The 22,302-nt window shown below is 61.8% G+C and overlaps 1 protein-coding gene across 1 annotated transcript in view; it reads right to left on the bottom strand.

The window, feature by feature from the left end:
• LOC138810999 (unconventional myosin-IXb-like) overlaps positions 1-22,302 on the bottom strand; it is a 51,757-nt gene that overhangs the window by 13,813 nt on the left and 15,642 nt on the right. Inside the window, exons 2-14 of the mRNA XM_069998455.1 lie at positions 19,365-19,459; positions 15,742-15,804; positions 15,456-15,555; positions 15,151-15,251; positions 14,122-14,251; positions 12,881-12,970; positions 10,740-10,856; positions 9,189-9,323; positions 7,980-8,101; positions 5,644-5,785; positions 5,230-5,434; positions 4,121-4,196; positions 1,494-1,610 (exon numbers count right to left, since the gene is read on the bottom strand). Of these exons, the coding sequence (XP_069854556.1) occupies positions 1,494-1,610; positions 4,121-4,196; positions 5,230-5,434; positions 5,644-5,785; positions 7,980-8,101; positions 9,189-9,323; positions 10,740-10,856; positions 12,881-12,970; positions 14,122-14,251; positions 15,151-15,251; positions 15,456-15,555; positions 15,742-15,804; positions 19,365-19,459 (1,493 nt within the window). The remainder of the gene's footprint in view (positions 1-1,493; positions 1,611-4,120; positions 4,197-5,229; positions 5,435-5,643; positions 5,786-7,979; positions 8,102-9,188; positions 9,324-10,739; positions 10,857-12,880; positions 12,971-14,121; positions 14,252-15,150; positions 15,252-15,455; positions 15,556-15,741; positions 15,805-19,364; positions 19,460-22,302) is intronic.

Here is a 22,302-nt window from a genome sequence, read left to right as displayed (position 1 = left end):
GGAAAAAGAAAGTGGCATCTTTAGTCCAAGGTAGACGGGACAGCTCTGGAGCTCTTACTGAACTTATAGTTTTCTTTTTTTGTCAGTCGTGGGGCTTGAACTCTGGGCCTGGGCGCCTTTCCTCAGCTCTTCAGCTCAAGGCAAGTGCTCTACCACTTGAGCCACTTCTGTTTTTTTGGGTGGTTCATTGGAGCTAAGTCTCAAGACCTTTGCTGCCCAGGCTGGCTGTGAACCACGATCCTCAGATCTGTCATGAGTAGCTGGGATGACAGGCGTGAGCCACCAGGGCCTGGCTGGCATGGACTTCTGAGACAGGGTGTCACTATGCGGCCCAGACTGGCCCGGAACTCACAGTCCTCCTGCGTTAGCCCCAGTGCTGGGATTACAGGTATGGACCGCCACACCTGGCTACTTGTAGCGCACTGCACGCCGAGGAAAAGGCCAGCGCCAGCCTGCAGCCGCAAGTGCTTTCCAAGGCAGAGCAGCTGCGGGTGTGACGGGAGGGCGGGGCCCACGGCCGCCAGGGCTAGCATTACATCCAGTGACGTCAAAACCCAACCACACGACTGGAGGGCTGGGATGGGAGGGTTTGGAAAATGAAGAACAGGGAGCGGTGGTCAGAATCGAGGGCACCGCACAGAACTCGACGTACACCTCAAACCTCTTTGGACCGTTACTTCACTACACAGAAAGAAATGGATGTTAAAACCGCCTCCATGGGCTGGGAAGGTGGCTCAGTGGTAGAGTGCTCACCTTGCATGCCTGAGGCCCTGGGTTCGATTCCTCAGCACCACAGACACAAAAAAGCCAGAAGTGGCGCTGTGGCTCAAGTGGTAGAGTGCTAGCCTTGGGCTGAAGAGCTGAGGGACAGCGCCCAGGCCCAGAGTTCAAGCCCCAGGACTGGCAAAAACAAACAAAAACCCCTCAATCCCCCCACAAACTGCTTCTTTGCCAAGCATGGTAGCATCCACCTGCAGTCCTAGAACTTGAGAGCCTGAGGCAGGAAAACGGCTTGTGAGCATCCTGGGGTAGGTGGCAAGACCCCAGCTTTGGATAAGAGGAAAAAGAAGACAAAGCATTAAAAAAAAAAAAAAAGAAAAGAAAAAAGTCCCCTGTGGCTGCAGGCGCTGGTCAGCCGCCAAGCGGGGGCCTGGCCGGCCATGCTCAACCCGAGCGAGAGCCCTGGCCACGTGCTGGCAGCCCAGATGGCCCCTGGCGGGGTAGGACAGGGGGTCCCCCGGCCTGAAGGCCAGCACCCCACTTTGCAATGGGACCTGGAGTCTCGAGTCCTCTACCAGACACAAGGGGGGCTTTGCTGGGCAAGCTGGACTGGGGTGCAGAGGCCACCCCCATTTCCCCAGCTGTACTGGGCAAGGGGGGCTGGCGGCAGGAATGCGGCTCCAGCACCAAGGCGGGGGGCAGGGCTCGGGATGGAGGGCTGGCGGGGAGTGAAGCGCGGGGTGCGGGGCGGGGCGCGGGGGGCCGGGACTCACAGGATGAAGGTGTGGGGCGGCCTGTGCAGCCGGCTGAGGGACCGGAGGAGTCGCCGGGGGTCCCCACCCTGCCAGGGCAGTCCTTTGAGACTCTGGATGATTTGGTTATACAAATCGCTGAGGGTGGGAAGGGGTCGGGGGTCAGAGAGCAGGCGGGGAGTTGCAGCCCGCCACCGGAGCACCCCGCGTCCCGAGTCCCAGGTGGCCCCCGCTGCCTCCCCCAGGCAGGCCGCTGTCCCCGTCCCAGAGGACAGGGGCGCGGAAGGGCACCTGACACCGTAAGAGGCCCCATGGTGCGGGGCTGGTGGACCGCAGCCGTGAGCTGGGGGTGGTGGTGGGGGGAAATCACTTTGCTCAGGCCGGGTCCGGCCAGGCCCCGCGCAGGGCTTGGAAGGTGCAGGGCAGGCTGCGGGAGTGCGCCCGCGCCTGCTGGCCATCCACCCCGCAGACAGAGCCAGCCGTGCTGAGGTGAACTTCCAGTCCAGGAAGAGTGGTACCCAGAGTTTTTGGGGGACCAGGGTCTTGTGCTTGCCAGGCAGGTACCCCAACGCTTAATGCTACACATCTCAGCCCTTTCTCTGCATCGGTTTCTTTTTGGGTCGTGGGCTTGAACTCTGGGCCTGGGCGCTGGCCCTCGGCTCTTTAGCTCAAGGCAATTGCTCTACCCCACAGCGCCATTTCCAGTTTTCTGGCGGCTTATTAGAGATCAGTCTCACGGCCGGGCTGGCTTTGAACCCTGATCCTCACATCTCAGCCTCCTGAGTAGCTAGGATGACAGGCGTGAGCCACTGCTCTCTGGGCTAGAACTGAAATCTTTCTGGGGCCTGGTGTTTGCTAGGCAAGCACTGTACCACGAAGCCACACCCTTCCCACCAGGCCACGCCCCTGGCTGCCAAGCCACGTCCCAGCATCCTTAGTGGTCAGTCATGCTTAATCTGTGGGCTGCTGGCCTGGGCGGGGAGGGGGGTGCGCATCAGTGGCCCCTCGTCTGTGTTCCAGGCACCACGCGAGTGCCCGGAAGCACAGCGGCACTTACCTGCGCCCCGTCGCCCTCCAGGGAGGCACAGTCACCACCGTCACGTCTGGGCCTCGTCAGAGCGCTCGGGGCGCCTGCAGGCACCCCTCCCCCCCCCCCCCCGGCTGATCGGCGTCTGAGCACTGGACGCTGCCCTCACCTCTGCCCTGCATGGCCCGGGCAGGTGGCTGGTGAGCTGTGCCTCCCTGGTCTCAGGCGGAAAGAGCCCTGTCTTCTACTTACTTCTTGCTTTCACAGAAAGCAATGATGTCCTCAAAAGTGCTCCTATCCAACTCCTCAGAGCGGTCAAATGAGAAATCTAGCATAGAACAGCTGCAAGGGAGAAGGCCAATGAAGCTCAGCTCCCGGGTCCCGGGGGCGGCGCCGCGGGCCGGGCGGGAGACCCTGCCGCGCATGCGCTCACAGGCCACGGCTCAGCCAAACAGGAGGAAAAAAATGGAAAACTCCAAAGCGCAGAAGCACGTGCAGGATGGGCTGGGAAGGCGGCTCCGTGGTAGAGCGCTCGCTAGCATGCATGAAGCCTTGGGTTCCTCAGCACCATACACAGAAAAAGCCAGAAGTGGCGCTGTGGCTCAAGGGGTAGAGTGCTCGCCTTGAGCAAAAGCAGCTCAGGGACAGCGCCCAGAACCACAGTTCAAGTCCCAGGACTGGCAGAAGAAAACAAAACAAAACAAAAACAAACAGCGGCACATGGAGGAATGTGTTCTTTTATCTTTTGTGAATAAAAAAGGTCAACTAGGATTGTTTTCTCTTTTTGGAGACCAGATCCGCCTGTGTGCCCTGGCTGCCCTAGACCGGGTGAAGTTCCTCCCCAGCACGGGCCAGGACACCCCTTTCTAAAAGCAGATGCTGCACTGTGCCTCACACGGTCACTTAACCAGCGGCCAGCCCTAACTCCGCTGCCTGCTTTCAAGACTCCCTGAAGAAGCCGCGCCAATGGCCCCCGCCTGTCATCCTAGCTACTCAAGAGGCTGACGTGACGATTGGGGTTCAAAGCCAGCCTGGGCAGGAACATCCATGAGACTCTGATTTCCAATAAACCACCAGAAAATCAGAAGTGGTGCTGTGGCTCAAGGGGTAGAGCGCTCGCCTTGAGCTGAAGAGCTGAGGGACAGCGCCCGGGCCCAGAGTTCAAGCCCCATGACCACCACCACCAGCAAAAAGACTCCCTGAAGTTTTGTGACGAAGAGGCTGAAAATGAACTGCTTTTCACTTTCAAAGGGAAAGTCTAGGGAGTTCCTGCTTTGGGAATTTGTGAACCTTGAAGGGAAAAAAAAAGTCCAGGACGGGCAGCCCCGAGCCCGTGCGCAGCCTGCCGGCCTGCTCCACCCGCCCAAGCCCTGACGCCAGGCTTTGCGCATGCTCAGCGAGTGCACAGCTGCCCGGGCCGGGGAGAGGGGCCCTCCTAGGAGCGCCGGCTTGAGCTGCCCCGCTTTCCCCGCAGCAGGGGAGGCCGAGCAGCGGCCTTCTGCTCCTTCCGGTGCACAGGCTGCTGGGTGGCCGTGGCATGGACACAAGGCGCCTCAGGAAGCTTCCACCGAGGCTACTTTCTCTAACGGCTGTGGAGTGGACCAATCAAGGCCTTGCTCACCGGTACAGCTTCTCCGACGGGGTGCCGGCCGCTCTGGGCTGCTCTCCGGGGCCCTGGGGACCAGGGCTGCTCGCGTCTGCTGGGGACAGAGGGACGCTGCTGTGAGGGGCTCCCACACCCCCGAGGCCCGGCGCAAGCCGGGCAAGTGCTCGCACCACCTCGAACTCATGATCCTCCTCCGCCTCACCTCCCAAGTACACAGCACCAGCGCTGTGTCTCACCACAGATGCCTGCCATTAGTTTTTGTTTGTTTAGGTTGGTGTTAAGGCTTGAACACGGGCCTGGCGCTGTCCCCGAGCTCTTTTGCACAAAGCTAGAGTCCCACCACTTTGATCCGCAGCTCTGCTTCTGGCTTTCTGGTGGTTCATGGAGATTTAGAGTCTCACCAGGACTTTTCTGCCCTGGCTGGCTTCAAACCATGATCCTCCGACCTCAGCCCTCCTGCACGTTAGGATTCCAGCTCTGAGCCGGTGACGCCTGGCTGCTTGCCACCATTTTTTTTTTCTCTTTGTCTCTTTGCAGTACTGGGATTTGGACTGAGAGCCTCACGCTTCCTAAGCAGACACTTTACCACTTAACCCAAACCCCTAGTCTTGCCTTTCCTCATTCTGCTTTATTTTTCAGAGCGCTTGTATTTGTCCCTGGCACCAACTTTGGATCACAATCCTCCAACTTGTGGCTTCTCACATATGTGGGATTACAGTATGAGTCACCACACCGGGCCTGTCGGGTGAGATGGGGTCTTACCTCAAACGGCTACCCAAGTAGCTGGGATTAGAGGTATACACCACTGTGCCAGGCCCTCAGATCTTTGTTCTCATACTTAGTCCCAAACAATACAGCCTAACAAGAAGTGCTTTCATGGTAACTATTGGCTGCTGTGGCAGGGGGGAGGGGGGGTGAAGTCTGGGGGGGGAAACTCCTCACAGAGATGACATGTGACCAAAGGGACGAAGCACTTGCAGACTCTGCTCTCTGTGGAGGTCCTTACTGAAGGACCACTGTGGCTACGTCTGAGGGACTGGAAAGTTCTGGAGCCAGCTGGCAGCAGAAGCTGGGTGCTGGGTTCGCGTGGATGGGGCCACGGTGCCCGGATGGGGCGCCCCTACCTGCTGCGCTCTCGGCCCTCTCTGCGCGCAGGCGCCCTGCCTCCCGCAGCACGGCCACGGCCCGGAGGGCGGCGCGCAGCACAGCCCAGCGGAACACGGCCACGGGGTCCATGCCGATGAGCTCACGCACGAAGCAGCTGTCGCTGCCCCGCAGCAGGGCCACGATGTCCGGCCTCATGTAGTCCATGTTCTTCTCCCGGAAGTCCTGGCGGGGACGGGGGAGGCACAGCGTCACCCCAGAGGTCAAAGGGCTGGGACGGGCAGGACAGGGCCATCCCGAGAGCTAGGGACTCGTTGTGCACCCCAAAAACCTATCCCACAGCCTGGCTTGCACGGAGAGCTCAATCCAAAGACGTGGCAGCCTGGTGCGCTGTCCCCTCTCCCCCCCCGGATGCGGGCGGGTGGGCCCCGCACCTTGATCTGGTACTTGACTTTGCCTGCAAAGTGCTGGATGATGAAGGCGGGCTCCAGCACCGGGGTACCCAGGAAGTACTTGTTGTCCTCGTGCTGCTGCTTGAACTTGGCCAGCAGCGTCTGGCTGGTGGCGTGGGGGAAGCTGGGGAGAGATCACGGCTTCAGGGCAGAATGGTGGTGGGTGGCAGGTGGCATCTCCCTCTTCAGGGCAGCGGGGGGGAGGGGCAGCAAAGGCCAGCGCTCTGTGTGCGGCCAGCCGCATGCCCCGCCCACCCCCACCTGGCTGCCCACCGCCCGGGCTTGGGGACGTGTGAACATCTGTGCCAGCTGAGCCCTGGACACGGGCCCACTGCAGGCAGCCTCCAAAACCACCTCAGGCTGGAGAGGCTGCGGGTTTTGGATCATCTACACCTTCACGCCAGGTTGGGGGGGGGTCACCCCCTGTGCCCTGGATGGAGAGAGGGGGGCGAGGGTGGGGCCGTGCTCCCCGTGCCCGGCTGTCTGGCAGGAGCCGCCCTCGGCCGGGCGCACTCCGCCTGGGCGTGGCCTCACTGCGCACCGCGGCGCCAGGCGCGGGCAGAGGCCCGGGGCGGGGGCTCAGCACTGCAGGAAGTGGGGGATGCGGAGCTGGGGACACGACTCAGCTGCGAAGATCTACGCCATGGTAGCGGACCGTTTTTAGAAAGGTCAGAGTGCAGGGACTAAAACCTCCAGAGAACAGAAGACGACGCAGCCAGGTGCCAGCGGCTCACACCTGTCATCCTAGCTACTGAGAAGGCTGAGATCTGAGGATCGCGGTTCAAAACCAGCCCGGGCAGGAAAGTCTGTGAGACTCTGACCTCCAATAAACCACCAGAAAACCGGCGCTCACTTTGAGCAAAAACTCAGAGACTGCGCCTAGGCCTTGAGCTAAAGAGCTGAGGAACAGCGCCCAGGCCGAGTTCAAGCCCCATGGCTGACAAAAAAGAAAAAGAACAGAAGAGGCCAAGACTGATCAGCCGGGCCTGGCTTACGAGCCCTGGAAATTCCTACCTCCCCCTGTCTGTCTGTCTGTCTGTGTCCGTCTGTCTCTGCTGCGCCAGGCAGGTACTCAGCCGGGACTGGCGAGCACCCATCTCAGGGCCGCTCAGCCTGCCTCCGTGTATGCATTCCACCCGAGTTGGCGGCAGAGCAAGCGACGCGTCCAACCCATCCTGAGCGGGGATTTGGTCTGAGGCACTGGGGTGAGACCCCACCAGCCCTGTGGGGTGTCGTGAGGTGTGACCCTGTCTGCAGAGGGGACTTTCCATGGGAACAGGGCCCTAGAACGCTCGCCAGGGAAGCAGGCATCACAGTGGGTGCTGTACAATGTGTCTGATGTCCGTTGAGGAAGAGGAAGAGGAGGGAGGACAGGGAGACAGAGGCACGGTCAGGAAGAGGCAGCTGCAGGCCACAGAGCCCTGGAGGCTGGAAGAGCTAGGAACTGTCCTGTCCTAGGAGCTCTGCAGAGAACAAGGCCGGCATGCAAAGGCCTGGAAGGTGGTGGAGCCTTTAAGAGGCGGAGCCTGAGGAGGAGTTAGGTCGTGGGGGCGTGGCTGAGGGGCAGGGCACTCTGTGAGGCAGGGCAGCTTTCTCCACTGAGTGCTCCCGCCACAGTGCTCGGCCTCACCACAGGCCAAGCCCCCAGGGACCGGCTGGGGCCGCTGGCTGGGCTGGCCCCAGCACCAAGGCTGCGCCCTGACCTGGCTGAGAGCCAACCTGTTTGCAGCCACCCGGCTTACCCCGGGAAAGCAGTGGGGCAGGGTCCCCCGATCTTAGCTGTCCTTCCAGCCTTGCCCGGGCCCCGAGACGTGTGTGCTAGTGCCTGCAGCAGCCAGCTGCACTTTACACACACGAGGCTCAGGGCTAGGGCTGAGACCACGTGAGACTGTGTGCTAGTGCCTGCAGCAGCAAGCTGCACTTTACACACACGAGGCTCAGGGCTGGGGCTGAGACCACGTGAGACTGTGTGCTAGTGCCTGCAGCAGCAAGCTGCACTTTACACACACGAGGCTCAGGGCTAGGGCTGAGACCACGTGAGACTGTGTGCGTGTGTGTGTGCACACACGCACGGGCTGGGCCCAGGGCCCCGAGACGTGTGTGCTAGTGCCTGCAGCAGCAAGCTGCACTTTACACACACGAGGCTCAGGGCTGGGGCTGAGACCACGTGAGACTGTGTGCTAGTGCCTGCAGCAGCAAGCTGCACTTTACACACACGAGGCTCAGGGCTAGGGCTGAGACCACGTGAGACTGTGTGTGTGTGTGCACACACGCACGGGCTGGGCCCAGGGCTGGGTGCGACGCTGGCGGGCACTCACTTGCTCTCCTCGTCCAGCAGGTAGAAGAGGCCGGTGGGCTTCTTGCTGATGAGGTGGATGCAGCCCACGTTGTCGGTGTAGTCGATGTTGTGCCAGGCGATGCCCTCGCTCTGGTACTCTTCCTGTGGGGGGAGGGGAGGGCCAGCACCCCTCAGACAGGGTGTGTGTGTGTGCATGAGCACGTGTGTGCACGTGCACTAGTCCTGTGACTTGAACTCAGGGCCTCACACCTGCTGGGCTCTCCTGCTCAGGGCTAGCACTCTACCGCTCGGGCCTCTCCTCCAGTCCCGCTCGGATGTGGCATTTTAACACTTGAGGTGCTGGGGATGAGGGCCCAGGGCTCCATGTGTTGCCAGTCTGTGCATTGGTGTCTAGCCCTTTAAAAGGCAGGGCCTGGTGCCTGGTGGCTGAGGGCAGCTGAGGTCCTCCCTGGCCTCCAGGCCGGTGGCAGGGGCCTCAGGGGCTCTGACGACGTCTTGGGTCAGCAGTGGTCAGCTGCCACCCCGCGTGGGACACCGGCCGCGAGCCTGAGCTGCAGAGCTAACGTCCTCACAAGGCAGCCGCCTCGAGCCCTGTTCCAGCCACGGACAGCCAACCGCTGACACGCGTGCTACGTGAGCACGCCCACGTCAACACGTAAGCAAGACGGGCATGGCGTGGGTCCGGAGCGGCCCACGGCCACCTCAGCCTGGTGTCCATCCTGTCCCTCTCCTGCCCATGGCTCAGCGCACAGCAGCGTGTTCCCTGCCCAGCAAACCACAGCTTCCCAGAGAATGAAACCCTGCACACACACACACACCAGGAGCAAGCCAGAACCAGGCACACCCACATCACCACTCACCCAGTCATGACACCCAGGAGGGCACACGTGGAACAGTGGATAAACACAAGGGAAGATGACTGCCCTAGAAAATCCTGGATGACGCCGCTAATACACCCTGTGACCACAGCTGGAGGAGGGGAACACACCAAGGTGCCCAGGACGCGGGTCCCAGTGGACACGGAGGCCTGAGTGCACACGTACCGCCCTCCGCCGCGCATCTGCTGGACACGGGGGTGGGGAAGCTGTCTCATGAGGCACTTTGCCCAGGATGGCCTCGAGTCACAATCCTCCTGACTCCGCCTCCCAGCATCCAGGTGCAGGCACTGGGCCAGGCGAAGCCAGGAAGTCTTCCCTGCACCTCACTGCAGTCCGTACCGGCGCCTTACCTGCTCCAGCTTGAAAATGTGCTGATTGAAGTAATACTGCAGCTGCTCGTTGGCATAGTTGATGCAGAACTGCTCGAAGCTGTTCCGCTCAAAGTCTTCAAAGCCAAAAATGTCCAGGACCCCGATGGACAAGCACTGGGGAGGTGAGGGACGGGTGTTCAGTGCGGCCTTCCCGGGGGAGCATGCAGGGACCGCTGCTACCAGCTTAGCCTTCATCTTGGAAGCAGCGCGCGCGCGCGTGTGTGTGTGTGTGTGTGTCTGTGTGTGTGTGTGTGTGTGTCTGTGTGTGTGTGTGTCTGTGTGTGTGTGTGTGTCTGTGTGTGTGTGTGTCTGTGTGTGTGTGTCTGTGTGTGTGTCTGTGTGTGTGTCTGTGTGTGTCTGTGTGTGTGTATGATTGTGTGTGTGTGTGTCTGTGTGTGTGTATGTGTGTGTGTCTGTGTGTGTGTGTCTGTGTGTGTGTGTCTGTGTGTGTGTGTGTATGTGTGTGTCTGTGTGTGTGTGTCTGTGTGTGTGTCTGTGTGTGTGTCTGTGTGTGTGTCTGTGTGTGTGTGTCTGTGTGTGTCTGTGTGTGTGTGTCTGTGTGTGTCTGTGTGTGTGTGTCTGTGTGTGTCTGTGTGTGTGTCTGTGTGTGTGTGTGTGTCTGTGTGTGTGTGTGTGTGTGTGTGTGTCTGTGTGTGTGTGTGTCTGTGTGTGTGTGTGTCTGTGTGTGTGTGTGTCTGTGTGTGTGTGTCTGTGTGTGTGTGTCTGTGTGTGTGTGTCTGTGTGTGTGTGTCTGTGTGTGTGTGTCTGTGTGTGTGTGTCTGTGTGTGTGTGTGTGTGTCTGTGTGTGTGTGTGTCTGTGTGTGTCTGTGTGTGTGTGTCTGTGTGTGTGTCTGTGTGTGTGTCTGTGTGTGTCTGTGTGTGTGTCTGTGTGTGTGTATGATTGTGTGTGTGTGTGTCTGTGTGTGTGTATGTGTGTGTCTGTGTGTCTGTGTGTCTGTGTGTGTCTATGTGTGTGTGTGTCTGTGTGTGTGTGTCTGTGTGTGTGTGTCTGTGTGTGTGTCTGTGTGTGTGTGTCTGTGTGTGTCTGTGTGTGTGTGTGTCTGTGTGTGTGTGTGTCTGTGTGTGTGTGTGTGTCTGTGTGTGTGTCTGTGTGTGTGTGTCTGTGTGTGTGTGTCTGTGTGTGTGTCTGTGTGTGTGTGTGTCTGTGTGTCTGTGTGTGTGTGTGTCTGTGTGTGTGTGTCTGTGTGTGTCTGTGTGTGTCTGTGTGTGTGTGTGTGTCTGTGTCTGTGTGTGTGTGTGTGTGTGTGTGTCTGTGTGTGTGTGTGTCTGTGTCCCCAGAACCCAGGACCTCACCATCTAGACCAAGTGCTCTACCTCAGAGCCACACTCCCACAGCCATTCCTGCATAGCCACGCCTCCCGCCCCTGAATTCTGCGGTCTGCTCCGTCCGTCCGTCCGCCCGCCCGCATGAGAAGCCAGGGTCTTGGCAGCCCCTGGCGGCGGACGCTCGGGTGTCCGGGCTGGACGCAGCCCTCCCTGGCTGGCATGGGCTTGGGCAGGCTTGCTCACCGAGACGGCCTCCTCCATGTCCTTCTTGTTGAGGAGGGCGTGGTTGATGCGCAGCACGATCCAGTCGAACAGGGCGCTGTACAGAGACTTGGCCATGGAGTCCCGGGCGGTGATGGCCTAGGAACACACGGGGGAGTTTCTATGTGTGCACGGGTCCTGGGTCTTGAACTCAGGGCCTGGGCACCGTGCCTAAGCTCTTTCACTCAAGGCTACAGCTCAAGCCAGAGCTGCACTACCCTACCAGCTTTTTGTGGTTAACTGGAGATTCAAGAGTCTCAGGGACTTTCCCCGCCTTGGCAGGCTTTGAACCGCAACCCTCAGATCTCACCTTCCACAGTAGGATTGCAGGCGTGGAAGCCGCCAGCACCTGGCTTCTGTTGTTTTTTTTCTTCTTTTTGAGACAGAGTCTTTGCTACCTTGTGTGTGGGCTGTCCTTGAACTCAGACTCCTGTCTCCACCTCGTGAATAACTCAGCCGGGACTACAGGCGTGTGCTTACACACTGGGCCCTACAGGCCCACCGCTGTGCAGTCACGGGCCGCGTGCCGCTGCACTCAATGGCAGCTTGCACACACACACTGGGTTCCCGAAGTTTTCCCATCTGCAGGCGCTCTGCATTTCTGTGCGTGGCCAGGCTTGAGCCCGAGCCTGTGCAGGGCAGGCTGTGTCTCACACAGTGTGCTGAGGCCGGCCGCTCTGTGCTGCGTGGGTTTGGAGCTTAGGAACGCAGCCGGCGGCTCGCGGAGCCAGGCGCGCAGCATGCTGCATTTCTGGTGGCATGGGGACCCCCAAGATGACAGCGCAGCGAGGAGACGGCACAGCCCCGGCGCCGGCACTGCGGGTCTGCACCGCTGTCCGTGCGGTGCCGCTAACTGCGGGCCGCTGCCCCGGTTCTGGCTTTTCTGGATCCCGGGGGAAGCAGCTGCCCCGCGCATCTCTCTCATGGTGGTGCTGAGGGGCCCCGGAACTGCCGGGGTGCCCTCGGCACTGTGGGAAAGGCCCAACAGCTGCTCTGGGGTGAGGGGCCCCATGCACTGGCGGCCGCGTGACCAGGGACTTTCCTGTGACCGGCGGTGCTGCAAGTCACGCTGCTCTCGAGGGGACCGGCAGAGGTGGCGGGGCCGACTGCCGTGCCGGGGGCCCTCAGCTGGGTGCCCCCCAGAGGTCACATCCGGGCCCGCCCGCCAGAGAACATCATTGCTTTTGGTCTTTGGAACCTGAGCTCTGGCGCTGAGGTAGAAGGAAGTGTTTTTATAGCTCGTACACAAATGTGTATGGTTGTGTGTCAATAAAACTTTATTAGCAGGCCAGTGTCCTCTGTTAAGAACCAGGATTCTAGCTGGGCGCTGGTGGCTCACGCCTGTCATCCTAGCTACTCAGAAGGCTGAGACCTGAGGAACGTCGTTCAAAGCCAGCCCGGGCAGGAAAGTCCCCATGAGACTCTGATCTCCAAAGACCCACCAGAAAACCAGAAGTGGCGCTGTGGCTCAAGTGGTAGAGCGCTGGCCTTGAGCTGAAGAGCTGAGGGACAGCGCCCAGGCCCAGAGTTCAGGCCCCACGTCCACCAACACCAAATAAGAACCAGGTTCCCACGAGCATATTGGGCCCCAGAGAGTAACATCCCGGCGCCAGCTCAGCCTGAGGACTGCAGCGGGCCTTCCGTAACACACACGGCTGCTCCCCTCCCCCCCCGCCATGCCTGCTGGCCGCAGCCCGCCGCGCTCCATCAAGACTGCAACCCTGTGTGTGACCTGGGGGCGCCAGTGGGCGCTGGGGGACTGCCGGCCCAGGATGCGGGGGATGCCCACCCACACTGGGCTCTGCTCGTGAGGACACCCCCCGCAGCGCCGCGCTCGTTCACCTCTGCTCGTGAGTGAGGATCCCCCCCAGCACTGCTCGCTCACCTCTGCTGCTGAGTGGGGACCCCCGCCCCCCAGCACTGCTCGCTCACCTCTGCTGCTGAGTGGGGACCCCCTGCCCCCCAGCACTGCTCGCTCACCTCTGCTGCTGAGTGGGGACCCCCTGCCCCCCAGCACTGCTCGCTCACCTCTGCTGCTGAGTGGGGACCCCCGCCCCCCCGCAGCCGTGCGCTCACCTCTGCTGCTGAGTGGGGACCCCCGCCCCCCAGCACTGCTCGCTCACCTCGCTGAGGCTGTAGGGCAGGATGAGCTTGTCGTTGACCGTCACCGCTTTTCTTTTGGTCAGCACCTCCACCAGGATTTCTCGTTTCACCTGTTTCAAGGTCAAGGAGAAGGTCAAGGAGAAGAAGAGCTTGCAGGAGCTGCAGCCGCGGGTGGGGAAGTACCCAGGACCCCTGTCCCCCCCCACCTGCCCCCCCAGGCCGTGCCCAGGGCCGGCCCAGGCCCGGCTGGTCCACGCAGCCCCTGCGCCGGGGCAGCCACCAGACTCCCACAGCCTGGCCCTTCTGTGTGCCAGCCTCTGCCCAGACAGCAGCAGCGGGGCCCCTCACCACAGCGGCGCTCCTGTACCCCTGGGGAAAAGCTGAGCCCCTCTTGTGAGAAAAACCCAGAGGAGAACAGACTTGGAGAGCGGGAGGCGGCTGGTGCAGCTCCTGGGGGCTTGCCCCTGCAGGGCTGGCTGCTCCCCAACAGGCCGCCAAAAGAACCAGATGTCTGTCGCCCGGCGTCCGCTGAGGGTCTCTCCCTGCTGAGCACCACCGAACATGGACAAAAAGTCCATGCAACTATGCTGCCGTTTTTTTGGTCGGTCATGGGGCTTGAACTCTGGGCCTAGGCGCCGTCCCTCAGCTCTTCAGCTCAAGGCTAGCGCTCTACCACTTGAGCCACAGCGCCACTTCCAGTTTTCTGCTGGTTCGCTGGATATCAGAGTCTCATGGACTTTCCTGCCTAGGCTGGCTTTGAACTGAGATCCTCAGATCTCGGCCTCCTGAGCAGCCGGGATGACAGGTGGGAGCCACCCGGCCCAGCTCGCTGCCCTGTTTCATGGTTTTGTTTTTATGCGGTACTAAGGTTTGAACTCTCAGTTCCATGCTTACTACGCAGGCGCTCTACCTCTTCAGCTACACCGAAGACCTGTTTTTTGTTTTGTTTCTTAAACACTTTTGCTAGTACGTGATGTGATTCAGGCTGGACTTGAATTCTGGGCTCATGCGATCCTCCTAAGTGGCTGGAACTCCAGGCGCGCGCTACCATGCCTGGCCCAGCTACGGTTTCAAAGCCACTTTCGCTTGAAGGTCTGAGGCAGGTGGTGGCCCTGCCCAGAGGCTTCCTGAGCTGAGGGGGGCAGTGGACCCCCTCTGCGGGTAGACACACTGAGGCGGCGGGGGTCACTGCCTGCGTGGGCCCGGCTGCCCTGCGGCGGCTGAGGGCACCGCGTCTGAAGGAGAAAGGAGAGGCAGTCACCTTCAGAAGCTGGGACAGCGTGTCCAGCACCTCAGGGGGCCCCACCTCCAGGCCTTCGTCTCGGCCCGTGGCTCTCTTCTTGTAGGTGACATTCCCCAGGTACAGGATGGCCGAGAGCACGGCGAAGATCCTGGAGGGACACAGAGCATGTGAGTTCCCAGGAGGACGGACTCCCGGGAAGCTGGGCTGAGCGCCGGGTGCGCAGGGAAGGCCTGACCCGACTCAGCGTGCTGTGGACCATGTCCACTGGGGGATGGGACTCTGTAGACTTAAAACAAAAAAGCTGGGAAGGTGGCGCAGTGGTAGAGCGCTTGTCTCACATGCATGAGGCCCTGGGTTCGATTCCTCAGTGCCACATACACAGAAAAAGCCAGAAGTGGCGCCGTGGCTCAAGTGGTAGAATGCTAGCCTTGAGCAAAAGCAGCTTGGGGACAGCGCCCAGGTCCCGAGTTCAAGCCCCAGGACTGGCAAACAAGCAAACCTAGTTTGTACTTTTTAAATTTTTGCAGTACTGGGGTTTGAACTCGGGGCCTTGCCCCTGGTAGGTGGCCATTCAGCCACTTGAGTCCCCTCCAGCCCTATTTAAATTTTACTTTTCAGATAAGGTCTTGCTTTTCTTTTTTGGCTTGGGTTGAGGGTCAGATCATTATCTTGTGCAGCTGGGATCACAGAGGGAACCCCCCTTGCCCAGCTTACGGGTTGAGATGAGAGTCTCAACATGTTTGCCTGGAGCTAGACTTGAATGGTGAGCCTCCCAGTCATCTCTGCTGGGATTACAGGAGTGAGTCACTGTGCAGGGCCTGTACTCTTTGCCTTGAGATAAGTGACCGAACTCACAATCCTCCCCTGTCCTGGGCTAACAGGCGTGTGCCGCCGTGCCCAGCTTCGTGTTGGTTTTGGCTGGTCTGCGCATGCACTGTGGCACCTGGCTGTCCTGGGAAGGCCCCTATTGGCCTGGGCTGGGGCGGGGCTCTGGGAGAGGGGGTGAGGTATCGGGCCAGGGCTGCCCCCTGCGGGCCGCTTGCTTACTGCTTCTTGGTGGCGGGGAGGAAGCCCACCATCTCCATGGCCTGCTTGAGTCTTTCGAAGTCATGCTTCAGGTCTTCTCCATCCTCGATCTTCAAGTTATGCTGGAAAAAAAAGCCGGAAGCATCCCGTTCAGGGCCTGGGGTGGGGCAGGCGGGAGCTGGGGCTCGGGCTCCAGCCCAGGGCCAGGGGCCAGGTCCCGGGACACAGGAATGAATGGGCTCCTTTATGCCGCCCCCTGGGAGCCATGTTGGGCTGGCCTCCGGGAACAGAGGTGGCGTCTGTGGCAGGCGCTGGCAGCCGTGTACCTGGTTGAGGTAGAAATAATCTTCAGGCTGTTTGAGCTGAAATTCCTGGCGCTCTTCCTCGCTGACTCCCAGTAACAAATAATAGAACACGTGGTAGTTCCTGCGTCCGGGGAGGAAGAGAAGAAAATGTCATTTGGGGAGGGAATGCAGAGCGGCTCTCCGGCCATCCCAGAGCATGCATTTGCAGAGCGCTGCCCGGGGCCCAGGACATTTGCTTCTCCCCTTTGGCTGCACAAAGACAGAGCTGGGGCTGAGTCCCAAGACAACCCGGGAATGAACAGCCTACCTCTCATCCTTCTCCTGGGAGACCAGGCGGGACTTTTCAAGCAGGTATTTCTCCACCACGGCCCTGTCATCACAAGGAAAAGGGAGAGAGAAACGGTGCGTGTGAATACTGTCTGCACACTGTTTCCGTCCCTCCTGAGTGCGGTGATGGAACCCAGAGCTGCGCACAACCGGGAAGCCACAGTTCTGGAATGTTCCATGACCACATGGGTACTGTCCACCTGGCAACAGGCCTCCTGTGAGGCCTGTCCCTCGGTCAGGCCCGATCCGGTGTGGGGAACTGTCAGTCAGCATCTTTATTTCCCTACATCAAAGTGGTCGCTTAAACTAGAATTGTTCAAGAAAAGCAGACCACGGCCGGGCGTGGCCGGGACGGCCACCTTCCATTTTTCCTTCCTCACCCTCGTGAGTTACCCGTGGGTCACCCAGGTCTGCCAGCAAAAATGGAAAATTCTAGAAATAAAGAGTCCTAAGTTGTGTACTGCATAGCGCCGGCCCGGCGATGGAGGCCTGTCCGCGTGTCCCTGCCCCTGCCGTGGCGTGGTTGTGAGATCAGCCCACGCCCGCACCGGCCCAGCCTTGCGGGCCCAGCTGTGGCCTTTGTTTTTTAATCAGCGCGTCTCCTAGGCGACTGCAACCCCAGCGACCTGACAGTCTGCACAGCACTCAGAACGCAAAGCTGCACAGTGCGTCCTTCGTAAGAGCTGCGCGCAGCAGGTGCTTGGGTTCAGATCTTGAGCATTAAAAGCCTGGTCAGGGTCTGGAGGCTCGGCTCGGCGGTAGAGCACCTGCCTAGTGAGTGCAGGACCCCAAGATTTAAACCTCAATACTGCTGAAACCCAAAAGCAAATGCCCCCCAAACTCGGTCCACAGCTGTCACTCTGTGGAGGTGGTGGGCCTTGTGAGAGGGCCTCAGGTCACTGTGGGGGGAGCCTTGTGGGAGGTCCTCAGACTACTGGGGGCGGGGCCTCATGGGGAGTCCTCAGGCCGCTGGGGGCGGGGCCTCATGGGAGGTCCTCAGGCCGCTGGGGGCGGGGCCTCATGGAGGTCCTCAGGCTGCTGGGGGCGGGGCCTCATGGGGAGTCCTCAGGCCGCTGGGGGCGGGGCCTCATGGAGGTCCTCAGACTACTGGGGGCGGGGCTCATGGGGAGTCCTCAGGCCGCTGGGGGCGGGGCCTCATGGGAGGTCCTCAGGCCGCTGGGGGCGGGGCCTCATGGAGGTCCTCAGGCTGCTGGGGGCGGGGCCTCATGGAGGTCCTCAGGCTGCTGGGGGCGGGGCCTCATGGGGAGTCCTCAGGCCGCTGGGGGCGGGGCCTCATGGAGGTCCTCAGACTACTGGGGGCGGGGCCTCATGGGAGGTCCTCAGGCTGCTGGGGGCGGGGCCTCATGGGGGTCCTCAGGCTGCTGGGGGCGGGGCCTCATGGGAGGAAGGAACTATCCTTGGGGTCTGCTCGTGATGGAGGTGGTCTTTGCTCTGCCATGTACTCCTGCTATGACGGACTGCCCCGCCAGCCCAAGATTCCGGGCCCGTTCATCACACCCTGAACCTGATCTACCTCTCTCCAGGACTCCATGACAGCAGGGGAAAGCTGACAGGGAACAGTAAGAATGGACAGGCAAACCACAGTGCAGGTCTGTTCTGCAGGGTCTGTGGTCTCTGCTATTGCCTGAGTGGCAGAAAAGTCTCTTCTGCAGATTGGGGTAGGGGTGCTGTTTAGAAAAGGGGGGTCTTGTAGATGTAGTGCACGGCTGAAAGATTGTTCTCAATGAGCTGAGTGGGCCTGAAGCCATCCACCACCGCATCCTAAGAAACTAGCAGCGGTGGCCAGGCACCGGTGGCTCCCACCTGTCATCCTAGCTACTCAGGAGGCTGAGATCTGAGGATCACGGTTCAAAGCCAGCCCAGGCAGGAAAGTCCATGAGACTCTTATCTCCAATAAACCACTAGAAAACTGGAAGTGGCACTGTGGCTCAAGGGGTAGAGTGCTCACCTTGAGCTGAAGAGCTGAGGGACAGCGCCCAGGCCTAGAGTTCAAGCCTCACAACCGACCCCCCCCCAAAAAAAGAAAGTAGCAGCGGAAGAGGCAGACCGGGGGGGGGGGGGGGGAGAGGGGAGGGGGGAGGATTCAAGCAGAGACTGGAGGACGGGCCACAAGCCAAGGGAGGCCTGGGGCCATCAGAGGTGGGAAGGCAGGTGGGAGGGCAGGTGGCAGGAGGGAGGGCAGGTGGCAGGGCAGGTGGCAGGAGGGAGGGCAGGTGGCAGGAGGGAGGGCAGGTGGGAGGAGGGAGGCAGGTGAGAGGAGGGAGGCAGGTGGCAGGAGGGAGGGCAGGTGGGAGGAGGGAGGGCAGGTGAGAGGAGGGAGGGCAGGTGGGAGGAGGGAGGCAGGTGAGAGGAGGGAGGCAGGTGGCAGGAGGGAGGCAGGTGGGAGGAGGGAGGGCAGGTGGGAGGAGGGAGGCAGGTGGGAGGAGGGAGGCAGGTGGGAGGAGGGAGGGCAGGTGGGAGGAGGGAGGCAGGTGGGAGGAGGGAGGCAGGTGGGAGGAGGGAGGGCAGGTGGGAGGAGGGAGGCAGGTGGGAGGAGGGAGGCAGGTGGGAGGAGGGAGGGCAGGTGGGAGGAGGGAGGCAGGTGGCAGGAGGGAGGGCAGGTGGCAGGAGGGAGGGCAGGAGGGAGGGCAGGTGGCAGGAGGGAGCGCAGCTCTATCAGCCCCTGGACAGCATGCTCTAGCCCTCTGGCGCCTCCAGGAAACCTGCTCCTGGTTCTTGTGTCTTCTTTTTTGGGGTGCTGAGGCTAGGGCTCAGGGCTAGGCGGGTGCTCTACCCCGGGACTCAAACCAGCCCAACGCCTGTGTTCTGTCCCCCCCCATGGCGGCACTGTAGCCGGCGTTGTGGCCCGGGGCGGAGCGCGGGGCCCGGCCTCGGCTAGAGAAGCGGTGTCCCAGCTGCCCGGCGCTGCGGCCCCGAGCCGCCGGGCGAGAGAATAAGCAGGACACTGCACTGTCTTCTTTTGTGTCAGGCCTAGGGCTTGAACTCCTTACTCAGCTCCAGGCTGGGGCGCTGCCACGCAGCCACACCTCCACTTCCAGAGTTTGGGTGTTCACTGCAGATGAGCATCTCACCCATTTCTCTGCCCGGACTGGCTTTGAACCACGATCCTCAGAGCTCAGGCTCCCGAGGAACTGGGACAGGCGTGGGTCCCGCGCCCACGGCTGCCGTCCCCGCCACACAGCAGGGCAAAGCGGGGAGGGAGTCCTGGCTGGGGCGCGCCTGAGCCGGTGAGAAGCCAGACCCTTCAGAAACACCTAGTGAAAAACAGGGCTGGAGGCGTGGCCCAGCGGTATCGCGCCAGCCTAGAGAGAGCAAGGCCCCGAGTCCAAACTCCAGCGTAGCCCCGAACCCACATCAACACAAACCACAACAAGCAGCCACCTGGCTCGCGTACACGCCGTGGCACCAGAAGCAGCGCGTGACCATGATGGGGGGGGGCCACGGCGCCCGCCCGGCTCAGGCCTCGACCCTCCCTGCCCGGGCCGAGCCCCAAGCCTCGTGCGCCAGTCACAGCAGTGGGGGGGGGGGAGCCCAGGCTTCCTCCCCAGTGTGTGGCCACGTGGGGGGAGGGGGCGCGCTTACCCTCGCACGATGCCGCTCTCCAGGTAGTTGACCTGGATGAACTTCCCGAACCTGCTGGAGTTGTTGTTGTGGGCCGTCTTGGCGTTCCCGAAGGCCTGTGCGGAGAACGGAGGCGGGCAATCAGACCACAGTCCCTGTGGGTCCAGCTTCCCTGTCCCCAGAGCCGCCCAGTCCCCCACGCAGGGGCGGAGACAAGAGTGGGGGGAGGGGGAGGCAGGGGCTGGGGGGAGGGGGCGGCAGGGGCTGGGGGAGGGGGGCGGCAGGGGCTGGGGGGAGGGGGAGGCAGGGGCTGGGGGGAGGGGGAGGCAGGGGCTGGGGGGAGGGGGTGGCAGGGGCTGGGGGAGGGGGTGGCAGGGGCTGGGGGAGGGGGAGGCGGGCTGGGGGAGGGGGAGGCAGGGGCTGGGGGGAGGCAGGGGCTGGGGGAGGGGGAGGCAGGGGCTGGGGGGAGGGGGAGGCAGGGGCTGGGGGGAGGGGGTGGCAGGGGCTGGGGGAGGGGGAGGCAGGGGCTGGGGGAGGGGGAGGCAGGGGCTGGGGGAGGGGGGGCAGGGGCTGGGGGGAGGGGGAGGCAGGGGCTGGGGGGAGGGGGAGGCAGGGGCTGGGGGAGGGGGAGGCAGGGGCTGGGGGAGGGGGGGCAGGGGCTGGGGGAGGGGGGCAGGGGCTGGGGGGAGGGGGAGTCAGGGGCTGGGGGGAGGGGGAGGCAGGGGCTGGGGGAGGGGGGAGGCAGGGGCTGGGGGAGGGGGGAGGCAGGGGCTAGGGGGAGGGGGCGGCAGGGGCTGGGGGAGGGGGAGGCAGGGGCTGGGGGAGGGGGGCGGCAGGGGCTGGGGGGAGGGGGAGGCAGGGGCTGGGGGGAGGGGGAGGCAGGGGCTGGGGGAGGGGGCGGCAGGGGCTGGGGGAGGGGGGAGGCAGGGGCTGGGGGAGGGGGGCTCAGTGCGACTGGGAGAGGCCCTGGTTCTAAAATGGAGAAAAAAACCTCCAAAAGCCAGTCACAATTCTGGGCCGACAGGGACTCAGCTGGACACCAATATGGCGGCCACGCAGTCCCTTTTACAGGTGACGGAAACGGAGGTGCTATATGATATAAGCAATTGCTAGAAAAAAGAAAAGAACAAAGGCAGCCCGGTGCGGGTGGCGCACGCCTGCCATCCCAGCTACTCAGGAGGCTGAGGTCTGAGGATCGGGGTTCAAAGCCAGCCCGGGCAGGAAAGTGCATGAGACTTATTTCCAATGAACCACCAGAAAACCAGAAGTGGCGCTGTGGCTCAAAGTGGTAGAGCGCTAGCGCGGGGACAACACCCAGGCCCTGAGTTCGAGCCCCATGACAGACAAAAAAATGATAAAATTGGGGGATGAGGAGCATTAGTGGAGATATATGGTGGGGTTCAATAGTTTGGGGGTGCAGGACAGAAGGGTGAGGTGAATACACTGCACGGGCGTGGGGACACTTCGTGGTGAAGCCCCAGTAACGAATGCATACTAAGAAACAGACAGAAACGCTGACCTCTCCCCGCACATCGCCAATCCTTTCTTTTGGCACTGGTCCTGGGGCTGGAGCCAGCGCTTGGGCTTTCTTTGGCTCAGCGTTGTTGCTCAAGGCGAGCGCTCTTACCACCGGACCACTGCTCCGCTTCTGCCTTTGTTTTTTAGTGGTTCGGTGGAGGTAAGAGTCTCACAGGCTTTTCCTACCCAGATGGGCCTCAAACTGCAGTCCTCAGCTCTCAGCCTCCTGAGCTAGGATTACACAGGTGGGAGGTACGGGTGCCAGGTTCACGGAGCTGCAGATACGCAACCACAGCTACAGAGAGAGCGACGCAGAATGTTCCATCCTTCCGTGGACAGGGAGCCTAACCTCTGTGGGAACACAGCAGCCAAAGATGGCTTCTACTCGCGAAGGGTGAGGAACAACAACGGAAGGATAAAAGCCGTGGGAAGCAAAGCTCGGCTTCCTGATGCACGCGGCCTGAGCCCCACGCCGCCAGATGGCACAGGCGCGAGGGTGCGGACGGGAGGCGGGCTGGCGGGGACGCCACAGCCGCGCCACAGCGGTGCACTGCGGGACGGCTGTCCACCCCCGCTGGGAGGGCCGGGAGGTCCCCTGGAACCTCCACGTGGGGGAGTGGGCAGGCTTCCCGCTGGGATGAGCAGAGCTCAGGAAGCTCTCTGGTAACCAGCTGTCTAGCCGGGCCTGGTGGCGGTGCCTGTAATCCCAGACACTGGAGAGGTAGAGATGGGACCACCAAGGTCAAAGGCGCGGATAAACCAAAGCAACCCTGAGCTCAAACCCCAACGCCGCGGGAGAAGGGGAAGGACAGCAAACGCAGGGAAGGCTGCGTCCTGTCCCATGGGTGGGTGGAGGGGAGCTTGGCCGGGGACTGCAGTCGCAGCCTCCCCAGGCTCCGCTCACCCCAGGGCCATGGAAGTGAAGCAGGAAGTTACCTGACACGGCCTGGGGCCAGGCAGCCTGAGCGGCTCCACCCCCAGGGGATCAGAGCCTGCCTGCTGCCCAGGTAGGCACCCCAGACACAGGCCCGGATGCCCCAGAGCGCCCAGCCTCGCGGGCGCTGCCGAGACCCCGCCAGGCGCAGACTGGGCTGCGCTGCGCCCGCCCGCTGACCTCACGCGTCTGGAATGCGTCTCGGCACACTGACACTTCTCCAGGCCCCGCTAAAAATATCCGGTCGGTGCCATTAGACATCCAGGGAGGAAGCGCTGGCCGGGGGCCAGGGCTCTGCTGAGAGGCGCTGCCTGGCCTGGGCAACACCGCTGGGGACACTCAGACCCCAAGTGCATGGGGGGCAGGGGCAGGGGTGTGGGCGCAGACCCCGGCTGCGGGCAGTGATTGGAGGCAATCTGGGAGGCCACACGCAGAACACCCACCAAGCCAGGGCCAGAAAGGTCCTCACGAAACTCAGGGAACACAGCTCCTTCTTTTCTTACATTA

This window comes from Dipodomys merriami, unplaced genomic scaffold (assembly GCF_024711535.1).
Source record: "Dipodomys merriami isolate MVZ:Mamm:240054 unplaced genomic scaffold, mDipMer1.0.p SCAF_519, whole genome shotgun sequence".
Classification (NCBI taxonomy): Eukaryota; Metazoa; Chordata; class Mammalia; order Rodentia; family Heteromyidae; genus Dipodomys; species Dipodomys merriami.
The sequence above is the reverse complement of the archived record's forward strand: the minus strand, read 5'-3'. Positions and strand labels throughout refer to the sequence as shown.